We start from the raw sequence: 24,342 nt of genomic DNA, 5'->3' as shown, positions 1-24,342 counted from the left end.
TGTAACGACCGCTTTTATTCAAGCTCGCCGTGACAAATATGGCAGCATCATGCTTCTGATAGTTCCCTACCCATCGAGTCGGCTTATTGAAGATATTCGTCAAATGTTGATGCGCGAAATGTTTTGATTTAAACGACACACGACCACATAGCTAATAGTTTTTCATTAAACTATGCAGCTAAGCTACGCAAACTACGCAGCTAATATTGTTTACGTGCTATTGACGAAACAGTGGGGAATTACGGGACAGTTCAGCAAATGTCCAGCAGAAATTCCGGAGCGCGCGTGATCCTATTGCTTAATAACATTGTGCAATATTAGCCGCGATAATGAACCACGTGAAAAACGCATGAAGTTCAAGATCGGTATTTGTGGAAGATTTTGCATTGACAGGAATGGAAGATTTTAGTGACACTTAGCACCCCTTTGAGCGGAGATCCATTAGTGTTTGTCTGTCCCCGGGAACGTTAGTTTCCCCGATGTTAGTCGCAAGAACGGTATTCGGTGAAGTTTCACCTACCCTCTTCTTCGCACCTTCGCCAAGCCGCTTTTGTCCAGGACCCGCAGACACGTGATCCATAAAGGTAGCGGAGCGAAGGAAACTATTCGGCGAATTACTGGTACTTGAAGTCATAGCCAGATTTTACGGAACGCCATGAATACAACGGCAACCACGACCCCCATATCGTGCGTAGCAGAAAGCTCTCGCGAGCGCTTACGAAGTTAATACCGCATGTGCCGTTCCGAACATTAAAAACTCATTTCTGTGCTCATTCTATTTTCACATCAACTGGTCGACTGGCGCGGAGGGGGCCGCGAACTTAAAATATAAAACACGGAGAGCGTTCTATCTCTCCGACGTATGGATACATTTTTAAAAGCGCGTGTCTAGCGCGGCAACGGGCGAGCACGTTCTCTAAATGCACCGCGTGGATGTTTATGCGAATTCAAAGTTTCATGAATCGACTTTCGAAAATTGGGCTTCCATGGAAACCTGTTACCTCGATTAACACGCTGACATTGAAATCCAAGGTCGCATTAGACGAAAAATAAAATCGACGAGCACGTTTCTTTGGGTCGAAGTGACCGCAAGCGAAAATTGAACCCTGCGATGGTAGCTTGGGATCTCTCGTGACCCCAACAACATTCCTGCGCACTAACTTTCGCTACTGTATTGTACGATAATTACAAATATCAAGTTTCTTTAACTTGTTCAGAACATTTGGATTATTTAGTCTTAAATTCAAAGGTTTCCAATAAAACCTCTTATTAATATTTCGAGGCGAAGGCGTTAATTCCTTAAGCGATCCGCGAAAATCAAGAAAGTGGTCCAAAAAATCGATATTAATGGTAAATAATAACTTTTTATTTCAGAAAAGTGAAAAATGGCTTACGAAATATATAAATGTTATTTATTACATTTTTATGACATTGTTAGGTATTAAAAATTTGCCTGCATACGTTACATGAGCCCGTGACTGTCACGGGCTAACCACAATATTGTCGAAATAATTGGCAAACAAAGAATGATGTTTCGAATAAAACTTCTTGTTAATATTGTATACTTAAAGGTATCTGATTGTGAGAAAATTTATGCGGAAGTTTAGAAAGGTCCTAGTATGACACTTCGTAATGTGAGTAGAATGTTATTCGTTCGTGCACCTTCTACACAGAAAATTGTATACTTGTGTTAATTACTACCGCAGCATTCCCGTATCGTATCCATTAGCGAGTACCTGTCAAGGCAGACGTGTATTTCGGAGGTCCGTTTTGTCCGCAAAAGTCGAGTAATCTAGCACAAATTCCACATGCGGCAGGCTCAAATGAGTTAGCCTCATGCCCGGGAGGATTCGCGTTCACGTTTGTTTTGCGTTTTCAGCGGGATGCGTGCGTACAGTGATACTAATTAACAGCCAGGGGAAATTTACTCATTTATTTTTAGGTATAAATAACTTTTTCGAATAGGACCAAACGACTTCACTTTCTTGGGAAGATAAAAAGATGTGTTGGCGAGATATTTTAGGGAATGCTTTTTACAAATTTTACCCCTATTAGATTTGTGTCAATTCTATATGTTCCAGAAAAAAACTTCCAATTATTTTAATCAATTTACCACTTTAGATTACACGTACTCATTCTCGTCGTAAATGTGTGCCTATACTGAAAGTATACTACTGAATACATACTAGATACTTATATTGAAAGTGAACGACGTCTCAAAGGTTAATCGCAAGAGTGCTTCGCCAGTGGCAGCGTTTGCCAAGTTCGTCCATGGCGCACTTGCACTTATCAAATGAACGTGATTCATCGCGCTTCGAGACAATCGGCCGATGTGACTCGCCCGTAGGTATCGATCCTCCTTATTAACTGCCGCTGTCGCGTCAAACAATCGTCGTGATAAGCTGGCGAACAACGAACGGCGCAAGCCGCGCTCCGTAGAAGCGATTCCGCTGGCCGGAAACTCGGGCGGAACCCGCATCGTCCCATTATCTCCTCACGCAATAAACCATTCCCGCCCCTCTTGCTCCCCGAGTCCCTATCCACCCGTTTCCTCCACTACATCCGTCTCTTGAAAAAATATCAGCTCTGCTCGACACGACCCGCCGTCCCGTACACCGTTTCTCTTTCTTCGAGTAATTACCGACCTCCGCGTCTTCCGGATAATCACGTGACTTTTTCAGAGTCAACGGAGATCGGTAACTGCTGCATAATTTCCATCCACAGCCTTCGGGCACAGACTTAAGATCCGTCTTGGTCTTGATCCGACGGGTCTTAAGTATGTGACTAAACTTGTCACATATTTTGCTCTGTATTATCGATGTCATGAATTCTGACGCCAGAAACGTGCTCCAAGTTTTCGGCTTTATTTCGCAGAGAATCAAGACTAATTATAGCTCAATTTGTAGCTGGAGATATTTTCTAGCGCGCGCTACTCTCGATTTCATCTAGAAAACTCATCCAATGGCATAAAAATGCTTGGATTCCACGGCATGCGCATCGTCAATTTTTGACCTACTTCTAACGCTTATAATACCAAATATCTGCAAAATCTCGGCAGCTCATGACCAGCGCGCGCTAGATTGAACCTTCCTCTTTCGAATGAGCCCTTTTCCAGCGAAAAATATTCTCATATAAGGACGAGAAGTTGAGGCACGTAAAACTACTTTTCGCCTATTTTCGTCGGTAATGTGGTCACTCTACCTTATCGCGAATCTACGAACACTCGGCCCTTAATCTTTTCACGGCTGGAAAACACAAGATGCAAATAATTAACTGTCCCCGGGAATCATAATAACCAAGTTGCTCAGACCTACGACTTGGAGCCACTAATACAGCTGTGCCCGGTTAAATTTACACCGAGTCGGGAGCCAACAGTTACATTCTCGCGAGCAGGACATCTTTTTCGTCTGGTTTCTTTACATTGTATTCGCTACTGTACCCAACTGTACCCTCGTCTACCGAGGTGGTTCGCTGAACGAAGCAACTTGCAATGCGCCTTTTGTTTTCCTTCTTTTATTCGGTGAAAAAAAGAGAGGAAGGCAACAATAACATTTTCTGCAAATATCTCGGGAACTTGTAATTTCCGTCAAAAACGAGAGTCGTGTTCGCGTTCGAATAACGGTGCAGGAGAGTTCCTCGAACCCGGGAGCCCGAAATAGTTGCCGGAAAATGGAGCCGAAAACGCGTCCACCGGGTTTCGATCGAATTGTTCACGGGTCAGGACTGTTTTGTCGGCCGTTGAATAAATGATCATCATCGCTGATCACCAAGCCGGGGGAAACTCCGTTGCGAATCAGACCTAACCCAGTTTCTATTTTCATCTCCCCTCCCGTCCGATTCCTTTGCCCTGTAATTTGACGGACGACTGAAATGTCAGAAGGGCAACACTAATTGCGACTACTAGTCGGGTTGCGACAAAAAGTCTGACTGCTCCGTTACTCCGCTCCAATTATCCCCCTAATATTAGGGAGAACGAAGATCGGGAAATCGAGTTACTGTCCCGTGAATACCCGATATCTGTCTCCCTCCCCCTCTCTCTCCCTCTCTCTTTCTCTCTCTTCGACCGATACCAGAGGTTTTTGTACGAGCGACGACGACGAGCACACCCGCGTAATAGTGCGCGGCCGGGAGATTATATTTAAAAGCTTTTCTAACTTTTTAATGATCCGTGCCCGACGTATAGGTTCCAGAGAATTGCAAAAACTGCGATTTACTTTCCCGCAGATCATGCGTCGTCGTTATACGCGTGATCTCTAGTTGACCTTCTTACTTCCGAAAGTAGGTTCGTGACATCGAGGTGTTAACGGCATCGCGATTTTCACCTAGAAAAAATCTGCACATTTTAATATTGAAATTGTATGCAGGCCGCCCGGTCGAGTCACAAACTGTAGCTACGGAGTCAGACATTTGTGCGCCCTCCCATGTAAATATGCCAATGTTCCTTTCCTCGGGAACTATACGCGATATGTTCCAAAAATTTAATTCTTGTTACGAGTCAGTTGCGCGGTTCTGGCGACTGACTCTTATATGAGATTTGAGGTTCTCGCCGAGCGTCGCATATGAGATACACAGGGCACGCTGGAAACCCAAGTGTCACATCCGTGTCTATAAGTCATAAGCCTATAACTACTAACCAATAGTGACATGAAGACTGAGAAAATGTCTTTCTCCGATACAATGTTGCACGTAGCCCGAGAGACGGCTCTCCGCTGACTCCAAATCGTAAGGTTGGCACTGACTCGTAACGAGAATTCACTGTATTCGTTAATTCTTTGCGTGAACCGGTTTGAAATTCCATGTTCGTTTCTACAGAAAGAAAAGTATCATACAACCTAACAAGATCCTCTTGGCGTCGAAACGAAACAGTGATTCGAGCCTTCGTCGTGCCAGTCAAGAACTTCGAACAAAAACAGAGCGTGCTAGAAAAATTAGCGATGGGACGCGTCCGATACATAACTCTGTAGAGAGGGTCGTTCCATTGTTCGTCGGCTTATTTGGGCCAACAAGGTTGCGTTCAGCTGCATAAAAAAGTTTTGCCGGCCGTTGTTTACGAACGTCAAAGCGCGGAGGGTTGTCCAATTAGAGAACTGCGTTCGCGAGAAAACGACGGTGACAACGTTTCTCGTCGCAGTTTGCGTAGAGCAGTATCACCCCCCTTGCCACGCTCGTCTGCTCGAGGTTCGTTTGCACAGCGAACACCGGAGCATCGTCGCCGTGGTCACCGGCCGTGAACGGCTCAATTAGAAAACCGAAAAGACGAACAGTAACCGCGAGCGCGAAGAAATCGGTCGCGTCGTGTCGCGGGCGAACTTTTTCAATCGCGTTTCAATTTCCCCCGGCGGATCGAGCGGCCTCGTAAAACTTGCCGGAAAATCAGAATGCTAAATGGACCGAGAGGGACTCGCTTAAGCGTCCGAGAGAGTGGGGATCCCGGGGCTTTCGACCGGAGATCCTGGAAGTCGCGGCGAGGATTCGGTTGTGCACGACCGGGCAAAATTAGAAGGCACCCCTGCAAGCGGCTGAGGTAAGAGATCCATAATGTATTTACGCTGAGGAGCATTCTACGTAGGACAGTTCTTACAATCGTTCATTGGTATTCTTGTGAAGAAGTAACCGTTCTATCACCTGGAACGCTCATAGTGTACCGATCAGTTCGGATAGTCGAGGTTCTACTATTAGGGATACCCATAAGTAATCAATTGTTTGCAAAGAATTTGTTTTGCCTTTAGTTCTGTACCGATCGTTGAAGAGGAAACACGTATTCTTTTACAGTTTTCGGTAAAGCAGCCTGTGTTCAAAATATTCTAAAAAGTATAATTTTATTTTACAACCCGTACATTCCGAGCATCATATTCGTCATTGCATACCTTTTCATTTTCATGCGGGATTTAATGCAACGGTAACAACAAAGAAAATTTGCGACGTTTATGGAGATGTATTGAAGGTCGACAAGTGTCAACGTTGGTTCAGAAGGTTTGCTGCTGGTGATTGTGATCTCTCTGACAGGCCTCAAAGTGGACGACCAGCTGAATTTGATAATGACACCCTAAAATCTCGAGTGGAAGCTGATCCAAAATTAAGTATACAAGAATTATCGAGAAACCTTGGGCCCACATGGTCAACTATACAAAGGCACCTATACCAAATGGGAAAGGCATATAGGCAAGGAATATGGGTACCGCATCGATTATCTGAGACCGACAAGAATATTCGTCGATCAATTTGCACTTCATTGCTATCCAGATTTCGTAGAGACCCATTTCTTAGCAGAATCGTTACCGGAGATGAATAATGGATTCTTTATGATAACATAAAGCGTCCCAAGCAATGGCGTTCTGCAAATCAAACCGCAATATCAACCCCTAAACCTAGCTTATCAATTAGAAAGGTGTTACTGTGCATTTGGTGGGACTGTCGTGGCATAATTCACTTTGAGTTGTTGAAACCTGGAGAAACAGTTACTGCTGAGTTGTATTGTCAACAATTACAACTGCTGCATTCAGAACTATTGAAAAAGAGGGCATCTTTAGTCCACAGAAAAGGTGTAATACTGCAAATTGACAATGCCCGGTCCCATACAGCGAAACTCACTCGGGGAAAAAAAACAAAGAATTGCAATGGAAAGTTTTACCGCACCCCCCGTACTCACCGGATATTGCTCCCTCCGACTATCATCTTTTCAGATCTCTGGAGCATTATTTAAGAAATAAAACATTCACTTCTGTAGAAGATGTAAGGAGGCACCTTGAGTCACATTTTGCTTCACGAACCCTGGATTTCTATGGCAAACTGTCCGTGATAATGATGGAGATTATATAACAAAGTTTGTTTTAGATTTCAAAATAATTCATTACTTATGGGTCCCCCCTAATGTGTCGTGTTTGGTGTCGTTTTAATCAGAAAAATGCCAGGGATACGTTGGCCAAATATCATAAAAGAATCGGTCCACCGGTAGACTGCGGATTTGATGCATTCATGACAAAAATGAGTAAAAAAACGGAATATAGTAAATACATTGGAACTAGTTTGTTGTAGGGGGAGAATTTGTATTTTGCATAAAAATCCGCAGCGTGGACATGAGAATAGTGTCTGTACACGATATAAGTAACTGTTCGGTCGCGAAATGTTCGCATAGATGCGTATAAGCATACTGAGAAATTATTCCGCTAATTTCCAGGGCGTTTTACAACTTTGTCCGGTGAAGTAGACACACATCGTCCGTGGTCTCGCGTCGGGTACGGCGAGGGCTTTAGGCGAACGTGAGGGGCGCATGCAAGCCGTGCAAGGGAGGATCGATCGGTCGTTCTTATTCTTTAAAATGGCTTCTGCTCTTCCGCAGCCACGAGGGTGAGGTAATAAGAAGCAGCCGCGAGGATCGGGGACAAGATTTAAAGCGAGCGAATCGTTGCCGTATAAATGGTTTCCGAATATACTGGCGAACACTGGCGCGGCGCGGCGCGGCGCGGCGGCGAGTCGAGCTTCAATAACAATATACTTCCGGCTTTATCAACGCTATTTGTCTTCCAATTGAAAAGCCCGAATGAATTCAGAAAGGGCGGGCACCCTTAAGTCGAGAGGAGAGACCCGAACGACCGAACGATCTCTGCCGTGAGCACCGCGACCGTAGCTTTCTCTCCTCCCCCTTTCTCTCTCTCTCTGTCTCTCTTTTACCTCGATTTACGAGCACGAACGGAGACGTGCCGTTCCTCGGATTTATCTTCCAAGGAGTTCTCACCCCGCGGATTAAACAGGCCAAATAAAGCAACCGGCGTCGGCGAGAATACGGTTACGGGAAATTCATTTTTCACCGTACGTCGCGCGTCGCGCTCCGCGAGACCCGCGCCGCGTGAGGAAAATTCGGTACAAGCCACCCCGCCGCGCCGACCCAAAACGAATACGCGATCCGTCTTTGGGGACACTTGAGCCCGCGAAACATATGAATAAATGGTCCGGTCGGCTGGATAAATTGCGTATGAATGCAATTCCGGAGCAATTTTTCCGCGAGGCGGACCATTTGGGGCTCCGGCGCACTATATAAACACGTCCCGGGGAATCGCTCGGAATGTTTTAAAAGCCGGTCCAGGATTGATGGAACGGTTTAATCTTTCATACCGACTGCTCAAATCTGTGTCACAGGTTTGTTTTTAATGCTCGCGCGGATCTCCGACGGAAAATTCACCCACTTTCCGTTTTTAGATACCGTCAAGTATCAGATTCCTCTGCGCTGTCAGATGGATTTCTTGAAAAATGTATCATTGCTAGACTGCGGATCTTCTTGCAATATCTCATTTTTGTAGTTGATTTTCTAAGAAGTGCATCTGCGGACAAGATCTAACTTGTTAGATTGTAAACATTGAGTATCCATCGGAACCTAATCGCTAGAAAATCAGCTCATTTGTTCAATACACATTGTTGTTTATTGACGAGCGTTAAACGAAGTTATGTATAATTTTAGTTCCGAATGAAAATATTTCTTTTTTCCTTTGGAAAGTAATTTAACCCTTAACAGACCAATTCATATAAGCCATATAAGCGGCATGGCTCTTTTACTTACTGGGTCCAATGCCGCGTATATGGCGGCAAAAATAAAATTTAAATCATCTTGTTATCCTATTAATCTGAATACATATTAATAAATTTTCATTAAGTCCGCAGTTTCTCTTCGCTTGAAAAATAGCTTGGACCTGGTGAGAAGTAAACTTGAAGTACTTCCGGACCGTTAAGGGTTAAAAGAGAACGGTACAAAACACGCCGTAGTTTTAATTTTGTATCAAGAAGGTGTTGTATTACATTGCTACGTAAGTTTGTTCTGCAGCACTGGATGTTATTAATTTTTTTAGTAATCTTGAAGCTACGTAAGCTTTTCATTGACCATAAACACAATATCTAACAAAATGGAAGAAAAACCCCATTGTTTGACGCTTTAAAAAAAATGGTGGGAATATTGTTCACGAAATCGATATTATTTATTTAAACCTGATCGTATGTGGTTGGGCACTGGAAGTACTGAAGACATTTTAAATAACCCTATAAGTACATATATATTTTTTAAATATCGCAGTGTATCGAATCAGTGTTTATCACACGCCGGTGCGTCTAGATTCGGTGTCCACGGCGACGCCGACGTCGACGCCGCGCCGGCGATGATTATACCCGAGCAAAAATGTTCGCGGTGTGTTTTTGTAAAAATTGCACGTTTCGGTGGCGTTGCGACTGGCGGGCAAAGGAAATTCCAGACGAAATTCAGCCGAGGCAGATGCGAGGCCCGCGAATGAACCTGTCTAGCTCAAAGGCAAAGACAGACGGCCAGCACTTTTTAATTAATGCAACCCCGCCGCCGCGCCGGTGTACCGACGCTTTCATTTTCCGTGCGTGATATTTGCGCCCGGTAAACGGGTCACGCGGGGGGCGGGGGGCGGGGGGTGCACTTGACGAATCGCCTTTGCGATAAGGCGATTAGAAAACAACCCCCCGCTGCGGACACCGTGTAAAACCCACCCCTGGAACCGTGTCACACTGTTATTGAACATCCACGCAAGCCCGATCTGTCCTCGAACGCGCATTTCCATCCGATATTTCGTCGCGGAACAGACAGTGGGGAAAAAAAAATATGAGAGACACCCCGGAAAGCTTTCTTTTTGTTTGTCCCTCGCAACAATACCGCGTGCGTCGAATCATTCGTTTATTAATACCACGACACCCGGATTATGCGTCCCGCTGCGCGAAATGAAAAATCAATATTCGCGCGGTGAGAATTTTGAACGACGCATGTAAGGGTAGTTGGTCGATACATTAGGTTGTTGTACATGAAATGTCCGATCTTAGATTGCAAATGTTACGACGCGTTCTGAGCAAGAAATATTGTTATGCAGATTTACGCCATTTTAAGGTACGAAGATGTTTAAGGTCCTATCTCCAATTTTTATTTAAATATCTAACCTTTCTTTGAAGTAAAGTTTACGCCTGTCGATATGATTGCCGTGTATTCTTTTTATATGAGGGCAAAAATAAACATATTGACGACAGCATTATGCAATGTCTGATCAGAATGCAGTACTGCATAATGCAAAACTTGAAAATGGCAGCCTTGCAAATCAAGAAGGTGAAGTGAGTAATAGTTGAATAAATCTTGCCGACTGGACGTTGTATCGTTGAGTGGATTTTGTTTTGTTTGTTATATTGAAACGTATGGGAACAATTCGGCTAACACTGGACTGCTCTTAACGTTGGACGCTAGGCGGTTTATTTAACAATTGATGAGGTTTTGCAATAGAAGTGAAAACAAGTGTGGGAGAAATTAATATTGACAGTAGTAATTCGACGAAATTAATATGAAATTAAGTTTCAGAGAATGCAGAAAAAGAAAGAATAAAGCAAGCACAGATTTAAAACTATTGTGACGCATTTCTGCTGAACGTTACGGCGTCGAAAATATGAATAATCACAATGACAGACACTAGAATTGTTTGATCGAACAATGTTTGCCAGGGGTAGTAGAAGTTTTACGACCTCTGTGCCAAAATGTGTCATAGGTCGAGGGTAAAAAACTGTGATCGTTAACGGAAACGTGGCTGTGTAAACGACTTTATTTCCCCGGCACACAACAGGATATTAGCAGCAAGTAAAGCTCCTATAGCCGAGCAATATTTTCTAGGACGCCCCAATATGTCACTGATCGATACTCTCCGGTTTAGGCGGAAACACAGCCCAGAAATTAGGGATTTTGCTGATCGCGATACCAACTAATCTATGGTAGGAGATATCATTAATTTTCAATGACAGGGGGATTTATATTAAAGGCGAAACGAACAGTGAATTAAATTTCGTGCATTTACACGTTCGCTGCTACCGGTATAACCATATTTCGCGTTCGACGTGGAGAAAATCAAATTAACTTTGTGCACGTCGTTGTTTATTGCAAGTCAGATTCCAGAGCATAGCGCGACTCTGTGCCGTGATTTTATAACTTTCCTGTGACCGTGTCTTTTTTTCATATTTCATTACAGAACGCGTTGCATTTCATAAAATGTTACCCGTATAAAATAAACTCTGCTGGCGAACGTGTTACAAACTCAGAGGCGAATCGACGTTGGTTATGTAACTGAATAAAAGACAAGTGCCGTAACAAATGGAACTTAAAAAAAATGTTTCCCTGCAGTGTAGGGATGCATCCATATATTCCAAGAGAGTTTATTCGCATACCGCTAATAGTTTTTTTAGAAATAAATTCATAAAGATCACTTTTATTACGTCTAACTTATACTCGGTGATTTCGTTACGTTTCCCTGACAATATCTTTTTCCACGCTGGATAACAGTTGCGTTTAATTAAATATTACGTATAAAGCAAACACTGATGGCGAACGTGTTAAAAACTCGGGTAGGAGTCGGCATCGGATATTTAACGGTGCCTGAATAAAACATAAGTGTGCGGCAAATATATAAACCGCAGCAAAATGCGCGATGCAATCGCGGGAGATTCTGCTCGAATAAATCTATATTTCGAAATAAAGTGGAACGGTATTCTTCCCCGCAAACCCAGAAATGTCCCCGAAGCTTGCTGCTCGTCCTGTTTCCGCCATAATCTCCGAGCGATTCGCGTTTAAAAATAGGTCGCCCGGCACACGGAAGCTACGACCGTGCAACAATATTCCAAGACCATCGAGCGCAAACGCTCGGAAAATTGACACACAGAGTCTGCCGGCGAAGGGCGATTAAGAGTCAAATTTAAAATATGGAAATCCATTTACACGTGATTCCAACGCGCGTGCAATGTTTTAAGTGCATTGTAATGCATCCGCGGGGTCTGGCCTCGGGCCGGGATTGTTAAGTTCGTTGAATTTCCTATGCATTATGAGGCGGTCTCGATAATTCTTGTTTACTCCTGAAGGTATTTCCAGGCTAAGGTAATTAATGGGAAATTAACTTGAATATGCATCGCGGGTACGGCGCGCATAAAGGCGGAGCGTATTCCTAACGCCCCGATATCATATGCATCGAATAAGTGCGGGACGTGTTGCGTGGAGAGAGAGAGAGACAGAGAGAGATATTCTCCTTCAAAAACGGGCTGCGTGTGTCTACGAGAAAAATCAATTTCGAAAATTCGCTCCGCGTCGCCGCGCGCTGAATCGACAATGTGTCCTAATTTCGCGGATTTTGGCATACGTTCCTGCCCTCGTGTTTGCGTTTCTAATTCCCGGGCCATCGGTCTACGAAAATCTGCCGGTAAGAATTCGCTGGGACCGAGTGTTGACCATTCCCATCGTCAGGAAAAATGAAAAATAATGCCATGATTATTTGTTACTTATTTAAGAGTAAAACGAAAGTCGTTCGGCGCTGGGCCCTTCCCAGGGGGAAAAGAATTCAATTTCTATCACAATACAATAAAATAATTTGCAATTCGTCGACAGAATATGTTGATTGCAATGATGCTTACTGTGATCAATAGTTACAAATCGGACTTCTTCAAATCTTCGCATTATTCAACTATTTTTTCTTGGTATTTGCAGTGGAACGGTTTTACCGATTTGCTGTTAATAACATTCGTGACACGAGAATAGCAAATTGGCGTCTACAGTCAACACAGTTGGGAAAATGAAAAACGTGGTTTGCCACGTCTAGCTGGAACCCGATAAGAAATTCTCGTCGACAAAGGGTTAACAGGGAGAAACCATTGGTTCTCGGGCGAGAACGTTGTCCTGGAACAGGGGAAAATCAGCGGGCAAAAAGGATTGGTCTTCGCAGATCGTCGGCGCTGGCAAGGAAACGTTTAATCCGGCGATGCACTCTCGAGAATCCTAAGAGATTCTAATCGAAGCGGGGTCTCGTTGGCCGGATAATTGAAAGCCCCAAGTAGATAAATATTTATCTGCCGGGCGTTCGATAAATTAACCGATACCTCGTTTCTCCGTCGCGTTTTATTAACGCGTCCGGCCCGCGGGAGGATTTATCATCGTGCGTGAGGAGGAAATGAAATCGCGCGCCGTAGACAACAATGTTACCACCCACTTTTGCCCAGCTCCTCTCCACTCGTTTTCTGTTATTTTTTTCTTTCCTTCTTTTCTATTATTCCTCGTTCAGGAATTCCCCGGCGCTATTTCTCCTCGGGCACGCCGCGCCGCGCCGGCCCCATTGAAACGGCTCGAAATCGCGGAACTATTAAATTGTAAAATATTAACGCGGGTCCCGGAGTGCCGCGGGAACACCCAGCGGACCGACTGTTTCAATATTCCCGCGACATAAATATCGCAATTTTCCCCGGGTCCCATCTCGCTTCCACTTTCGCCGGCGCGGCTCTCGCTCGCGATAAATCACGCGCGCGGATCACTTAAACGCGCTTTTATCCTCCGGTGGGTGGAAGGAGAGAGGGAGAGAGAGAGAGAAAAAAATACGGTCGCTCGTCGCACAGGCAACTGTAATTGAAATCGATCGATCCCCATCGCGCGACGTTTCTATTAACGCTTCACGCTGTTTGTTTCAGATGAGACGCAAAGCCCAGCTCCTGCCTTTTTGCTTCCTGCTGCCGGTGCTCGTGTCGATCGCTGCGACCTGTTTCGTACCTGTCGCCGGCCATAAGGTGAGTACTCCCGTACCCGTCACCTGTGCAGGCTCAATACTGCTACTTCGCACCTCTCGCGGAACTAGCTTCAGCACGGAGCTAAGGCGGAACCTGGTGTTGCTACCAGACCGCAGGCTCTATATGTACTCTATACAGGGTCATCCGTTTTTAAACGGCCAAACGTCAACCAGCTATAGAGGATCCCAAATGGAACAACTTTCACCCCTAACACTTTTTTTGATTCGAAGTTATTTCATTCAGTCTCCACGGCGTGCCCCATGTCAAAAAAACCAAGATCCAAAGGTCATACAAAAAAGTTGACTGAATAAAAAAGATGCCCCTATTCATTTTAAACCAAACAAAGGAAAAATCATCAAGATACATAATTGCAGTCCTAATATATTTAATCTTAAGTGAACGCAAAGAATGACGGGTTTTTGCAATTATCTAAAAATCAAGACCGAATCAAAAAAAGTGTTAGGGGTGAAAGTTGTTTCATTTGGGGTCCTCTATAGCTGGTTGACGTTTGGCCGTTTAAAAACGGATGACCCTGTATACAGTCGCGTTGGTATTTAAGTTGACGCGGTCGAATTCAGAGTACGCGATGCTGTTTTTTTTTAATATGCATAGGTAAGCATGGGTAGTGCCACAGTGAATTGTAGAGTTTCAAAACGAAAGTATCGCAGAAAGTGTAGTAATTAGAAATTTCGAAAATTCTTGTCAAATTTTCGCCAGTCGGAAAGTTGACGCAAACAAATTTTTTATATTTAATACAAATTCATGACTATAATTACTTATTAATTATATTAATATACGTGGCTGATTGTAAAATATTTTTAGCATGTAATATCTATAATAATAAATAGTTGTTATTTGTAGTATGCCTAAAACTAGAGAATTACAAGTATTTGAGAGAATTCAAGTTTATAAAAGAAGAATGGATGGAAAGAGTTTACAGCAAATAGCTGTGGAGGGTTGGAATCTCCAAAGAAGGCGTTCGGAAAGTATGTGCAAAATTAAAAAACACAGGTAAACCTGAAAATATAATAAGAACAGGTAGGAAGAGAAAAACATCTGCACGTCAAGATCGACAAATTGTTAAGGAAGCAAAATTCGGAGTTCAGAGGTCCTACGTGTTTTCGATATTCACAAAAATTAACAAAAATGAAAAAATGTGTTAATTTTATTACTGTTTTGTTATAAAAAGAAATGACTATTTCGATTCGAATTATAAAGACTGAATAAACATACTATTGTCACGAACTAATATTGCATTGACACTTCTCACAGTTTTTTACCTACATTCTTATGCATACTACAAATAACAACAATTTATTATTATAAATATCACATGCTAAAAATATTTTTCTAAAAATAAGAATTCTATTAAGATCTTTCGAATTCAAAAGGGTTAAGACAGCATCCCCTACAATACATTTAAAATTTCTAGTTTCGCTTTCATTAATTAAATTACTCTGATTTTGTAAGAATCTCTGGGAATGATATGTGGCAGTTAACGTGTTAACATTGCCACCACCGGTCGAATGACCAGTTCCGAGAATTTTGATTTTGTTGGAGTTACAGGGGTGCTTCCATTGGAAATACACGTTCCTTTATTAAAACGTCATATTGTAATAAAAATCTTCTGCTCGAGAAATTATCGTCCACCACCAGCCAATGTTAAAAATGACTGCGAAGCAAAATGGCTAGTCCAACTCCCGTTCGTTATTTAAATAAAAAGATCGGCGTGTATCGCCGGGTATATTACGGTTCTTATCACGATTCCGACACGCCACTGTTTCTCCCCGGGACCGGAGGATAAGCCGCAGGATCCAGAAGAAACCGCGAAAGACTTTGTTTATCGTCACTTTTTCGGTGGCTCGAGTTTCTCGAAACAAACCGACTCTCTCTCTCTCTCTCTCTCTCTCTCTCTCTCTCTCTCTCTCTCTCATCCTCTTTGTCCCTCTTTCAATCCAACTACTTCTCGCTCACAGTTTCTTGCTATCGTCTCCTGTCTTTCGTTTCGACGTCCTCCCACACCGCTCGAGCAGCGCGCGTCGATAGCTCCGGTGCTTTTCCGTTGGGGCAAAAAATCCCGACAACGCGCGAGGAAAAAGGATTTCATGCGGTGCACCTGGCTGATCCATAAATCTGTCTACAGAAATATTGTGCGTTTCCGTGGCAGACGAGCAGGTAGCCGTGCAGGTAGACAGACAGCCGAGGAACAGGATCTATTTTCACGTCTTCTCTCGTTTTCAACGCTTGTCGTTTCGGTCCCCGTCTCTTCTACGCGACGACGTTCGAGAAGCTTCTCTGTGCTTCTGATCAACGCGATTATGCCAAAGTATCGGCCGGGTTCGACAGGCTGTGAATCTTTCTTGCGTTTGCGGATTTTTATGCGAGATAAAATTTGTATTAATTGCGAGCAGAGTTGTGCAGAATTACAATTGAGTTACTCCGGAAATGGTCTTCATTCAAATGAATTACAACGTAATTCGTAATTGCAATTGGAGTGCAATTATATAATACTTTGTAATTAAATTACATAAAGTAGAGCCATCGCCTTATATCGAAAGAGAACTGTAGTCAAATATCGGCGTGGGTCAGAAATGACTCCGGCATAGGCCTAGATACTCGCGGGAGTCCGAGGGTTAATGATTGCACTGCGGATGCGAAATAAAAATTTTCTTTCTTTACAATTTCAGTAAGTTGAGAATAAATAGTACACTGGTGTCTCTGAATTTTCTTAAATTTTTTACTATTTTAAATTGTACCCACCCATTTGTGTTACAAATGCATAAAACCTGCGGTGTATTAATAATTTTAACGAGTCGAGAATAGAATAATTGGTGTCCTTAAATTCTTGAAATATTTTCATCGTTTCGCGTTCGATCGATTCGTGTTTTTCATAAATGCATAAAATCCGTCCATTTACGACAATGTTTGACAATTCTTCTATGGTTTTCAGCGTTTCGCGTTCCCGATGAATTTCATAAAATCTGCAGTTTAGTAATAAACGAAGCGCGTCGGAAAGTATCACGAGAGTCGTAGTCGCCGCGATATTAAAAATGTTCGATCTCGTTTCGAGACATCGAGAGAGAGAGAGGATTCGAACACGTATCCCGGATACAGTAAAAATTGTTTGTAGGTTATCGATGGCCGACAAGTACGCTCGACCGTTGGCGAATCACTTAACGCCATGGAATTAGACACGTTCAATCATTTTTCAATTATTCATTCGATGCGTTCGACATAATCTGGACGCGATCGTAATATTTGTGGAGGAACGATGATCGAGGGGGACGCTTGACAGTGCTGGGGTCACTTGAAAACCTGAAAATGATATCATTGATCGAGCCTGCTTGTACTTTCGCCGAAGATCGAAAAAAGTTAGTTAGGAACCCTTTTATAAAACGCCCTTATGTTATAAATTCAGTTTTCACTTCAGTTTAAATAGCACTTGCAAAATATAAAAATTGTATATTTCATTATACCGACAGATGTTTTATTCATCGATATTAAAAGAGTCGTCGATCATCGTAATAAATACTGAACGATATTCGATGGATATAACGGTATTAAATAATTATTGCAGATGAATTGACATTCTGAATATGTGATTTATTCGTAATATTTACCGTAATGTTTACTGATAATTCACGGTTGAAGTTAATTTTGTTTTCGCGGAATAATTTTTAATGAAAGCTTCCCAACAAATTGTTTTCGTGGAATTTTTATCGTACATATTCGAAAATATCTATTCCACAAAAACTCTAAAACAAATTCTACAGAAACAAAGAGACATCTTAACTCCTCCAGTGGCGGAACTTGGGTCCGTTTTGACCCAGAGCTACAAGTCTTCCACCTAAATTCTACTCTTCTAGTAACCAATTCGTGTGATTAACTATTTCTATAAGGCCCTATAAGAAGTATGTTAAAAAGAAAAAGAAAATTGGTGAATGAAGATTTGAAGGGATCTGAGCCCAGAAGTTCAAGCAGAATCTTTGTAAAAACGGGAAGGAATTGATTAGATTATCCGAAGAGTTCGTTTCGTGATGTACACGCTCGACGGTTGTTAATTTCACGTTGGCCGAATTAGTCGCAAACGAAATTAACTTTTGGGCGAACGAAATACTTTGATCCCGGACTTCCAGGGAACAGAATGTTTTTCCCGGCGGTTTTATTTCGGGGCGGGAGGTCTATGAATAAAATGCAGCTTGACGTTCCATTAGCCCGGCCGAATGATAAGCAACACAGCGCATCAGAAATGTACATTGCACGGCCGCTGCTCCGATTGCATGGCGGGCACAATAGGAATTTCACAAAGGACATCGGAAGAATTGTTGTGGACGTTGTCGGGACCATCCCCTGTAACTCGTCGCATCGGCGTAGCTCAACAATGTTCGCTCATGACAACCCCCTCTCGAGCAAGAAATGGCATAACCGGTCTCCTTCGAATGGATTCCGCCTGCACAGTGACCCACTTGCCGCGCCGGTAATAATCGATCAAACTCAAATACGATTTGCTAAAATAGCGTACATTTTCTATTAGCCGTTGTTATTTAGTACGTGACCCAGAAGCCGTGGTAAATGCGGCATGCGCACCGTGGAAAATAATGGCGGACGGTTTTCAAAATCTCTATCGAACGCGTAAAAATACCGTTTATCTAGCCGTGCCACAGATTCTATGAACCCTTTCGCGGGGGAACCGTATTTACTATTACGTGATCGATGATGCTCGGGACCGCATCACTGCATTGTTTATCAATTTTTTTAAAAGTATTTTTCATACCTTTCGGAGCCTTTCTGCTCGCCCTACCGTAACGCGTGTTCATTCAATTTCATTTAATTCACGATTTTGATGCTCTGGGTCAAGGTTGACCCGGGAACCGCTGTCGAAGGTTTTGTAATTCTATCGTTTTTTTATCCCTGATTTCAATCAACGACAATCCGTTATGTTCGTACCGTTGTAGTTTTGAAGGAAATGATTCCCTAAATGTTAGTCAATAAACGTACTTTCGTTTAAAAAATTCCAGAAGATAATCTTCTCAACTAGCGATACTAATTAATATGTACGCACTTTATAAAAATATTGGCTTTAAGGATTATGCAGTGTGAACATGACCGAAGCGGAAAAGGTTGAGCTGATAACAGAACCATTGAAACGCAGCCACGCTAAATGGCGTGACTGAAGATAAGACTGTTGCTTAAGTGTTTGCCGAGCACGGTGTTACATTTTATATCTCTGATTCATCCGATCGTGCTCTTCTCCAATATGCAGCGATTTAGATCCAAGGATCTCTCGATCGAAAGATTTCAACCGTACGTTCGTTTGAATTGGTGATTCAACCTAAAATTCGTCCCCGGGAATTCAAATGAGAGAATCTCTAAGGGAAATTTTCATATAAAAAGTTCAAAAAATCGATATTACGAATCCAAAGTGCAACATTTGAAAAATATGCTTCCAAAATGTTCGCGGACGGATTCGCAAAATCCGAGTTACGATGCATTCGATATGGTACATATATTCACAAAAATTCTAACAATCCTCGTTTGAGTTTTTTGTAAATGAATTCCTGACAATCACTTTTATCGGTGTTGAAGGATGATCCAGGTTAAGGGTCGAAGATTCTTACGCGTGAAATCAGTGAGGAGCGGTGATACGATGCGCCGTCATCGTCGCTGGAGTGCGTATGCTAGCCATTCCGCTAATGTTGACCGGAAGTGTTTGTTCTGATGCATGTGACAGAGCACTATGCTGGACACCACTTGTCCCGTGGATCGTGTAACGCTGTGTAGTCGAACATAATTGTTGGCGTGCCAGAATTTGCCTGAGCACATAGGTGGCTGGATCGGTGCCGGTATTTGTCCCCCGTGCGTCCCTCGCCCGTGGGTTGCGAGGATAATTCGCCGCGGCCTGAAGCGGATTTGATTGCTCGTCGTCCATGATAAATGTAAATGCAAACAACCCTCGACAACTGAATTCGAGCGCGCGCGCGCCTGTAGCCGACTAATTTCCATACGAGCTTGCTCTTCTGATTTCGATCCGTGACGTGATCTTCCGAGGAAGTTTCGCGCGACACCGCGCGTTTCATCCTCATCCCTTTTCATCGTTCTCTGCTCTTTGCCGCAAAACCGGAAGCCATTGTCGTCTAGATTCGACGCAGTTGCTCGGCAACCCAGAAATTCTAAAATAATTAATTGGCCCTGTTAGTCGCGACGTCGCGGTCTTTAACAAACATAAAGCGTTCCCCCGGTTTCGCTCGGCGTTCTATTACCTCGCGGAAGATAGCGCGGGCCAAGTGATTTTCCGCATTAAGAAGCGAAGTCGCGGCAACGGCGAATGTCGCGGCAGAGAACGCCCGCTCCTACCTCGCTAATTAATTCGCGACCTTATCATCTAATGAATGATCTACAGATGTATCTCGAGCACTTGACGTTTACTTAGCGCTCGAACCGAGTAGTCGGAGCTTCCAGGCTTCCGCCCGGCACAATTGCGTCGATCTTTGTCAATAGAAATTATTTCCTTGACTATTATTAAAACTCGGTGTACACTGTACTGTGTCCACACCACGGTGGAAACGATTTTACTCGAAACGTACGCGCGCGAAACGAGGGTAGGTGCCATGTACGGTATGAACTAGAATCAAATAATTACACTGTACAACAAATTCCAACAAATTATATACATGAAACATAATACAGTGATTTCTCTGTATATGTCGCCAAGGCCCAGATGATAAACGTCGCGGAATTATCCCCACTGCCGCGGGGTATACCCCGTGTGGGTCCAAGAAGAGGCTTCGGACGCCGAGTGTAAATATTACACTCGGGATCGGGGTATGTCTCCTGGCCGATATATGTCTCCGGCTAGACCCGTGTTTTGGACATATATCGAGTAAACACTGTACAGTGAATTCTCATTACGAGTCAGTACAAACCTTACAATTTGGAGTCAGTGGAACTCGGATTTCGTCTAAGAGTCAGTCACCAGAACGGCGCAACTGACTCGTAACGAGAATTCACTGTATGTTGGTTCAAAGTCTTCTATGCAACTATTTCTGATGAGGGTTAAAGAGTTCCGAGAGATTAATGATATTTTTAAGAAACTCGTATAAGAGAACACTATCCAAAGAAGAAGATATTGAGATACGTTTAGCTGACAATGAGATATCTTGTCGTTGGCAGCAGGGTCTAAAATTGTCGAATTTCTGCCACGCATCTCCAGCAATTTTATTTCGGAGGTAACGAAGCGCGCAGGTAATAAAATGGAATACGAATGTGATTAAATATCAAATCCGGGATCAAACCGTGCCGGTTAAATGCGGCCAATTAGACGTCAATGCTCGTAACACGTATGCGAGACGCATTAACATATAATCGCTTTTATAACGGCGATATTATTAACAGAATTGCAGATTCCAGCACCATGGGCGAAAGTATGGGTTTAAGATTACGTATGCACGAAAGCAAATTCACAATTCCCCCCCTATAATTGTACCGGTAGGGACTGGCAATGCGATTACAGAGAGCAGTAGACTCAATTCTACTATTGTTGCAGTGGCTAGTAGCTCGATTCTCTCTCTCTCTCTCTCTCTCTCTCTCTCTCTCTCCCTCCCTTATTCTCTCCCTTTCGTTCCCCATCGCTATTCCTCTCCCTCGCTGTAGGCGAAACTAAAACAGGGTTCAGTTTTTACAAGCTGGTGTCCGCGTCACGGCGAGAATGTCAATGCGATTGTAAAGCGGTCGATAAAGCTCGTTCACGACGGAGGAATATTACATTCACGCTGAAACATCGAGCAAACAGTGAAACACCGACTACGGTGTCACAACAATAATTGCCGCTGTCGCTGGCGAGACAACAGTGCGAATTTAAAGGATCATATTTTTCTGTGCACTCTGCAACATTTAGTAGGTTTAGGGATTTTTTCTGAAAAAATGAATTGACGTCCTTCTTAAACAAGTTCCCCACTGAAAAGTACAGTGAATTCTCGGTATATGTCGACAAACACGGGTATTGCCAGCGTCGTTTATCGTCCAGGAGACACACCCGCGTTGTGTTTACACTCCTCGGCGTCAGAAGCTTCGTGGCTCCTCACGGGGTATACCCCGCGGTAGTGGGGATAATTCCGTGACGTTTGTCATCCAGGCCTCGACGACATATATAGAGAAATCACGGTACATGGATGACTTGTACTAATTTTATTACAGGAAAAATTTTCGACCATGTCTGAGGAACGAGCTCTATCCTATAAACCAGAAATGAACTTGTACATTTAACAGTTCGTTTCGCTGTTCGAACATTCCATCGACTTCGAGGGCGTGTAGAATAGGATCGGATTAAAATAAAACAATAAATGAACACGGAAGACGTACTACATTCACGGAATCAGAAATGAAGGATGCATCAATTTGTCGGAACGAATGCTAAGTGGGAAAATTGAGGAAATTCAAGGGGCGACGGGGATAGCCGTCAGCGTCGATCGATAATGCAAAATAACGGGCATTAATACAGCAAGTCGAGGAACCAACGAAATCGCTGACCGTAATTGGATCGGACGCCGGGCGTTGAGTACACCCTGTGACCGTGTAAACGCATTCTTGCATCAAACGAAATCGCGATTCTTTTTTCCCGCCGTGAACGAATTCGCCGTTTGTGCGACATTTGCTCCGGCGCAGCTGATTCGTAACACAAAGGCATAGACCGAAATATGTGGTTTGAAAATCAAATACACTTTGACACCGGCGGAGTAATTATAATTTGGATCTGCAAACGCGTGGCGCGCGTACGTACGTGAAACGTTGGAAGTACGAAAACTTTGTCGGCGTTATTAACAATGTTCCAGCAATGCGCGCACTAGACCTTTCGTTTATTTCAACCATGTAATATGTAGCCGCAAGGAGGTGGATTGAAGTTTTGACCGAGTTCAGGGTGAAAAATCTAGCGCATATATTTGCTCCGCGCGAAACAGTTACAATTTTAAAAATACACGGACCGAGTGTGTTCCACCGTTACAGTTTTCGATTGCTTCTCTTTCGATATACACACAGCAAAAGAAAATATTGCGCGACGGTACCTATATCTCATACAAATTGAAAAGATACCGTTCTATTTTCGTTTGTGGAACATAAATAACGTGGCCGGACACAAAATTGCCACTCTTCGGGTTTGCGATGCTTGACGGTTCTCCCCGGGGGAGTTTTGCAGTGATTTTTAGCCGCTCGTGGATCCCCCTCGGATTTCCACAATCCTCGACACCGCACTCCCATTCTCGATCCTCCTGACCGTTTTGATCGTCTTCGAACACTTCGACCATTTGTAATTCCCCGGACGATCGCCAAGCCAGTCTCCGAATCTTTATTCGTCCGTCGACGGTCTTCACTAAAGCCCAGACGCCGGATGATCCTCGAACGATCTTCGGAGAGTCGTTGCCGGGACCTCGGAACGCCATAACCGAATGAATAATCTGCCGAAGTTCGAAACAGCTGTACTCGTTTCCAGCCGTAGCCGAAAGTAATTGAAACCGCTCGTTCCGCGAATGAACAATCCCACGGAACGCTAATGGAGATACGGAACTCCCGGCGTGTCGCCATAAATCTGCCGGTGAAATAACGCGGGGCCGCGAGAACGAATGGCTCCTGGAGCAACTCATATTTTCCGATGTCGCTCTGATATTTCACCTTGGTATATTAACCCCTAAAACTTAGGGGAGCAAGCGGCGCGCGAGCCGGACTGTACCCGCGACCGATTCCCCCCGTTTTCTTTTACCCTCGATCCCCCTTTCACCCCCGGCTGATGACACCCGGCCCCACCTATATCCTATCGCATTCCACGCCATGAAAAATCGAACAGATAGAAACCCGACGCTTGGGGCCGGTCGTTCGTCCCCGTTGCGTTTCTTACTCCCCCCCACCCAAGCCTCCTAATATCGATAGTTTGTCATCTCCCGCACGGAGGACAGGCGCTTTAATGTCGGCCCCACGTCAGAAAACAATGGCAAGCAACGCCCTACTTCGAAGGAAATCACCGAAACCGTCGCGCGGACATTCGTGTTCGTAACTTCATGGTGGTGTTCCTATTTAGAGCCGTCAGTTTTAGACAATTTGCGAGATCGAAAATGGTCAGATTGGTCAAGTGGTCCAAACTTTTGCGTGCGTATTTGGCTATATCTTAAGATATAACACATCGTAATTTTTGTGCAATTATTTTTATTATTATTTCAATTTTTGTACGACCCCCGTGATATCTCAATAATGGATTTTACCAACATATTCGTGACACAACATCGTTAGGATTGTTCTTACTCGTTTAATCCACGATACAGTAAAACCTTGCTTATCCGAACCGATTACATGTACATACTCTATTATCTAAATACACAATAATTCTTGAAAACAGAGCTAATACAGTAGAATTGTGCTGTATGGTGATAACATGTAGAACTAAATAGATTTTTTTAAACAGAAGCCAATGTCGTCTTACGTTTATCTACGATTTCGGTAAATTTACGACCGTGCGACGCCATAAAGCAATGGCGGGCACCGTCTTGTGGTGCTTCCTTTACGGTGGACGATCGTAAACGGTATTATTGCGTCACGTTACCGGGAACGACAGACACCAGCGGTCATCCCCTCGAACAATTTTCTATTTCGTCCGCGGCCGAGTTAAAAAGCTTCGAACGAGGTCTTCCGTGTGCCGAAGATTCTCTTTGGTAAGGAAATGAATTTCCATGGAAGAAGAAGAAGGGGCAGGGGCTTCCTGGTATCAGGAAGCGTTCAACCACG

At 43.6% G+C, this 24,342-nt stretch overlaps 1 protein-coding gene across 2 annotated transcripts in view; it reads left to right on the top strand.

Moving 5' to 3' along the window:
- The window catches only part of Fstl5 (follistatin-like 5), a 140,245-nt gene that overhangs the window by 95,036 nt on the left and 20,867 nt on the right, over window positions 1-24,342 (top strand). For both annotated transcript variants that reach the window (XR_013082120.1, XM_076786641.1), the window contains one exon: window positions 13,480-13,575. Coding sequence is in view for 1 of the 2 variants with exons in the window: in XM_076786641.1 (XP_076642756.1) it covers window positions 13,480-13,575 (96 nt within the window). In the remaining variant the exon portion in view is untranslated. The remainder of the gene's footprint in view (window positions 1-13,479; window positions 13,576-24,342) is intronic.

Source organism: Halictus rubicundus, chromosome 4 (assembly GCF_050948215.1).
Source record: "Halictus rubicundus isolate RS-2024b chromosome 4, iyHalRubi1_principal, whole genome shotgun sequence".
Classification (NCBI taxonomy): domain Eukaryota; kingdom Metazoa; phylum Arthropoda; class Insecta; order Hymenoptera; family Halictidae; genus Halictus; species Halictus rubicundus.
This window is presented reverse-complemented; position numbering and strand designations above follow the sequence as displayed.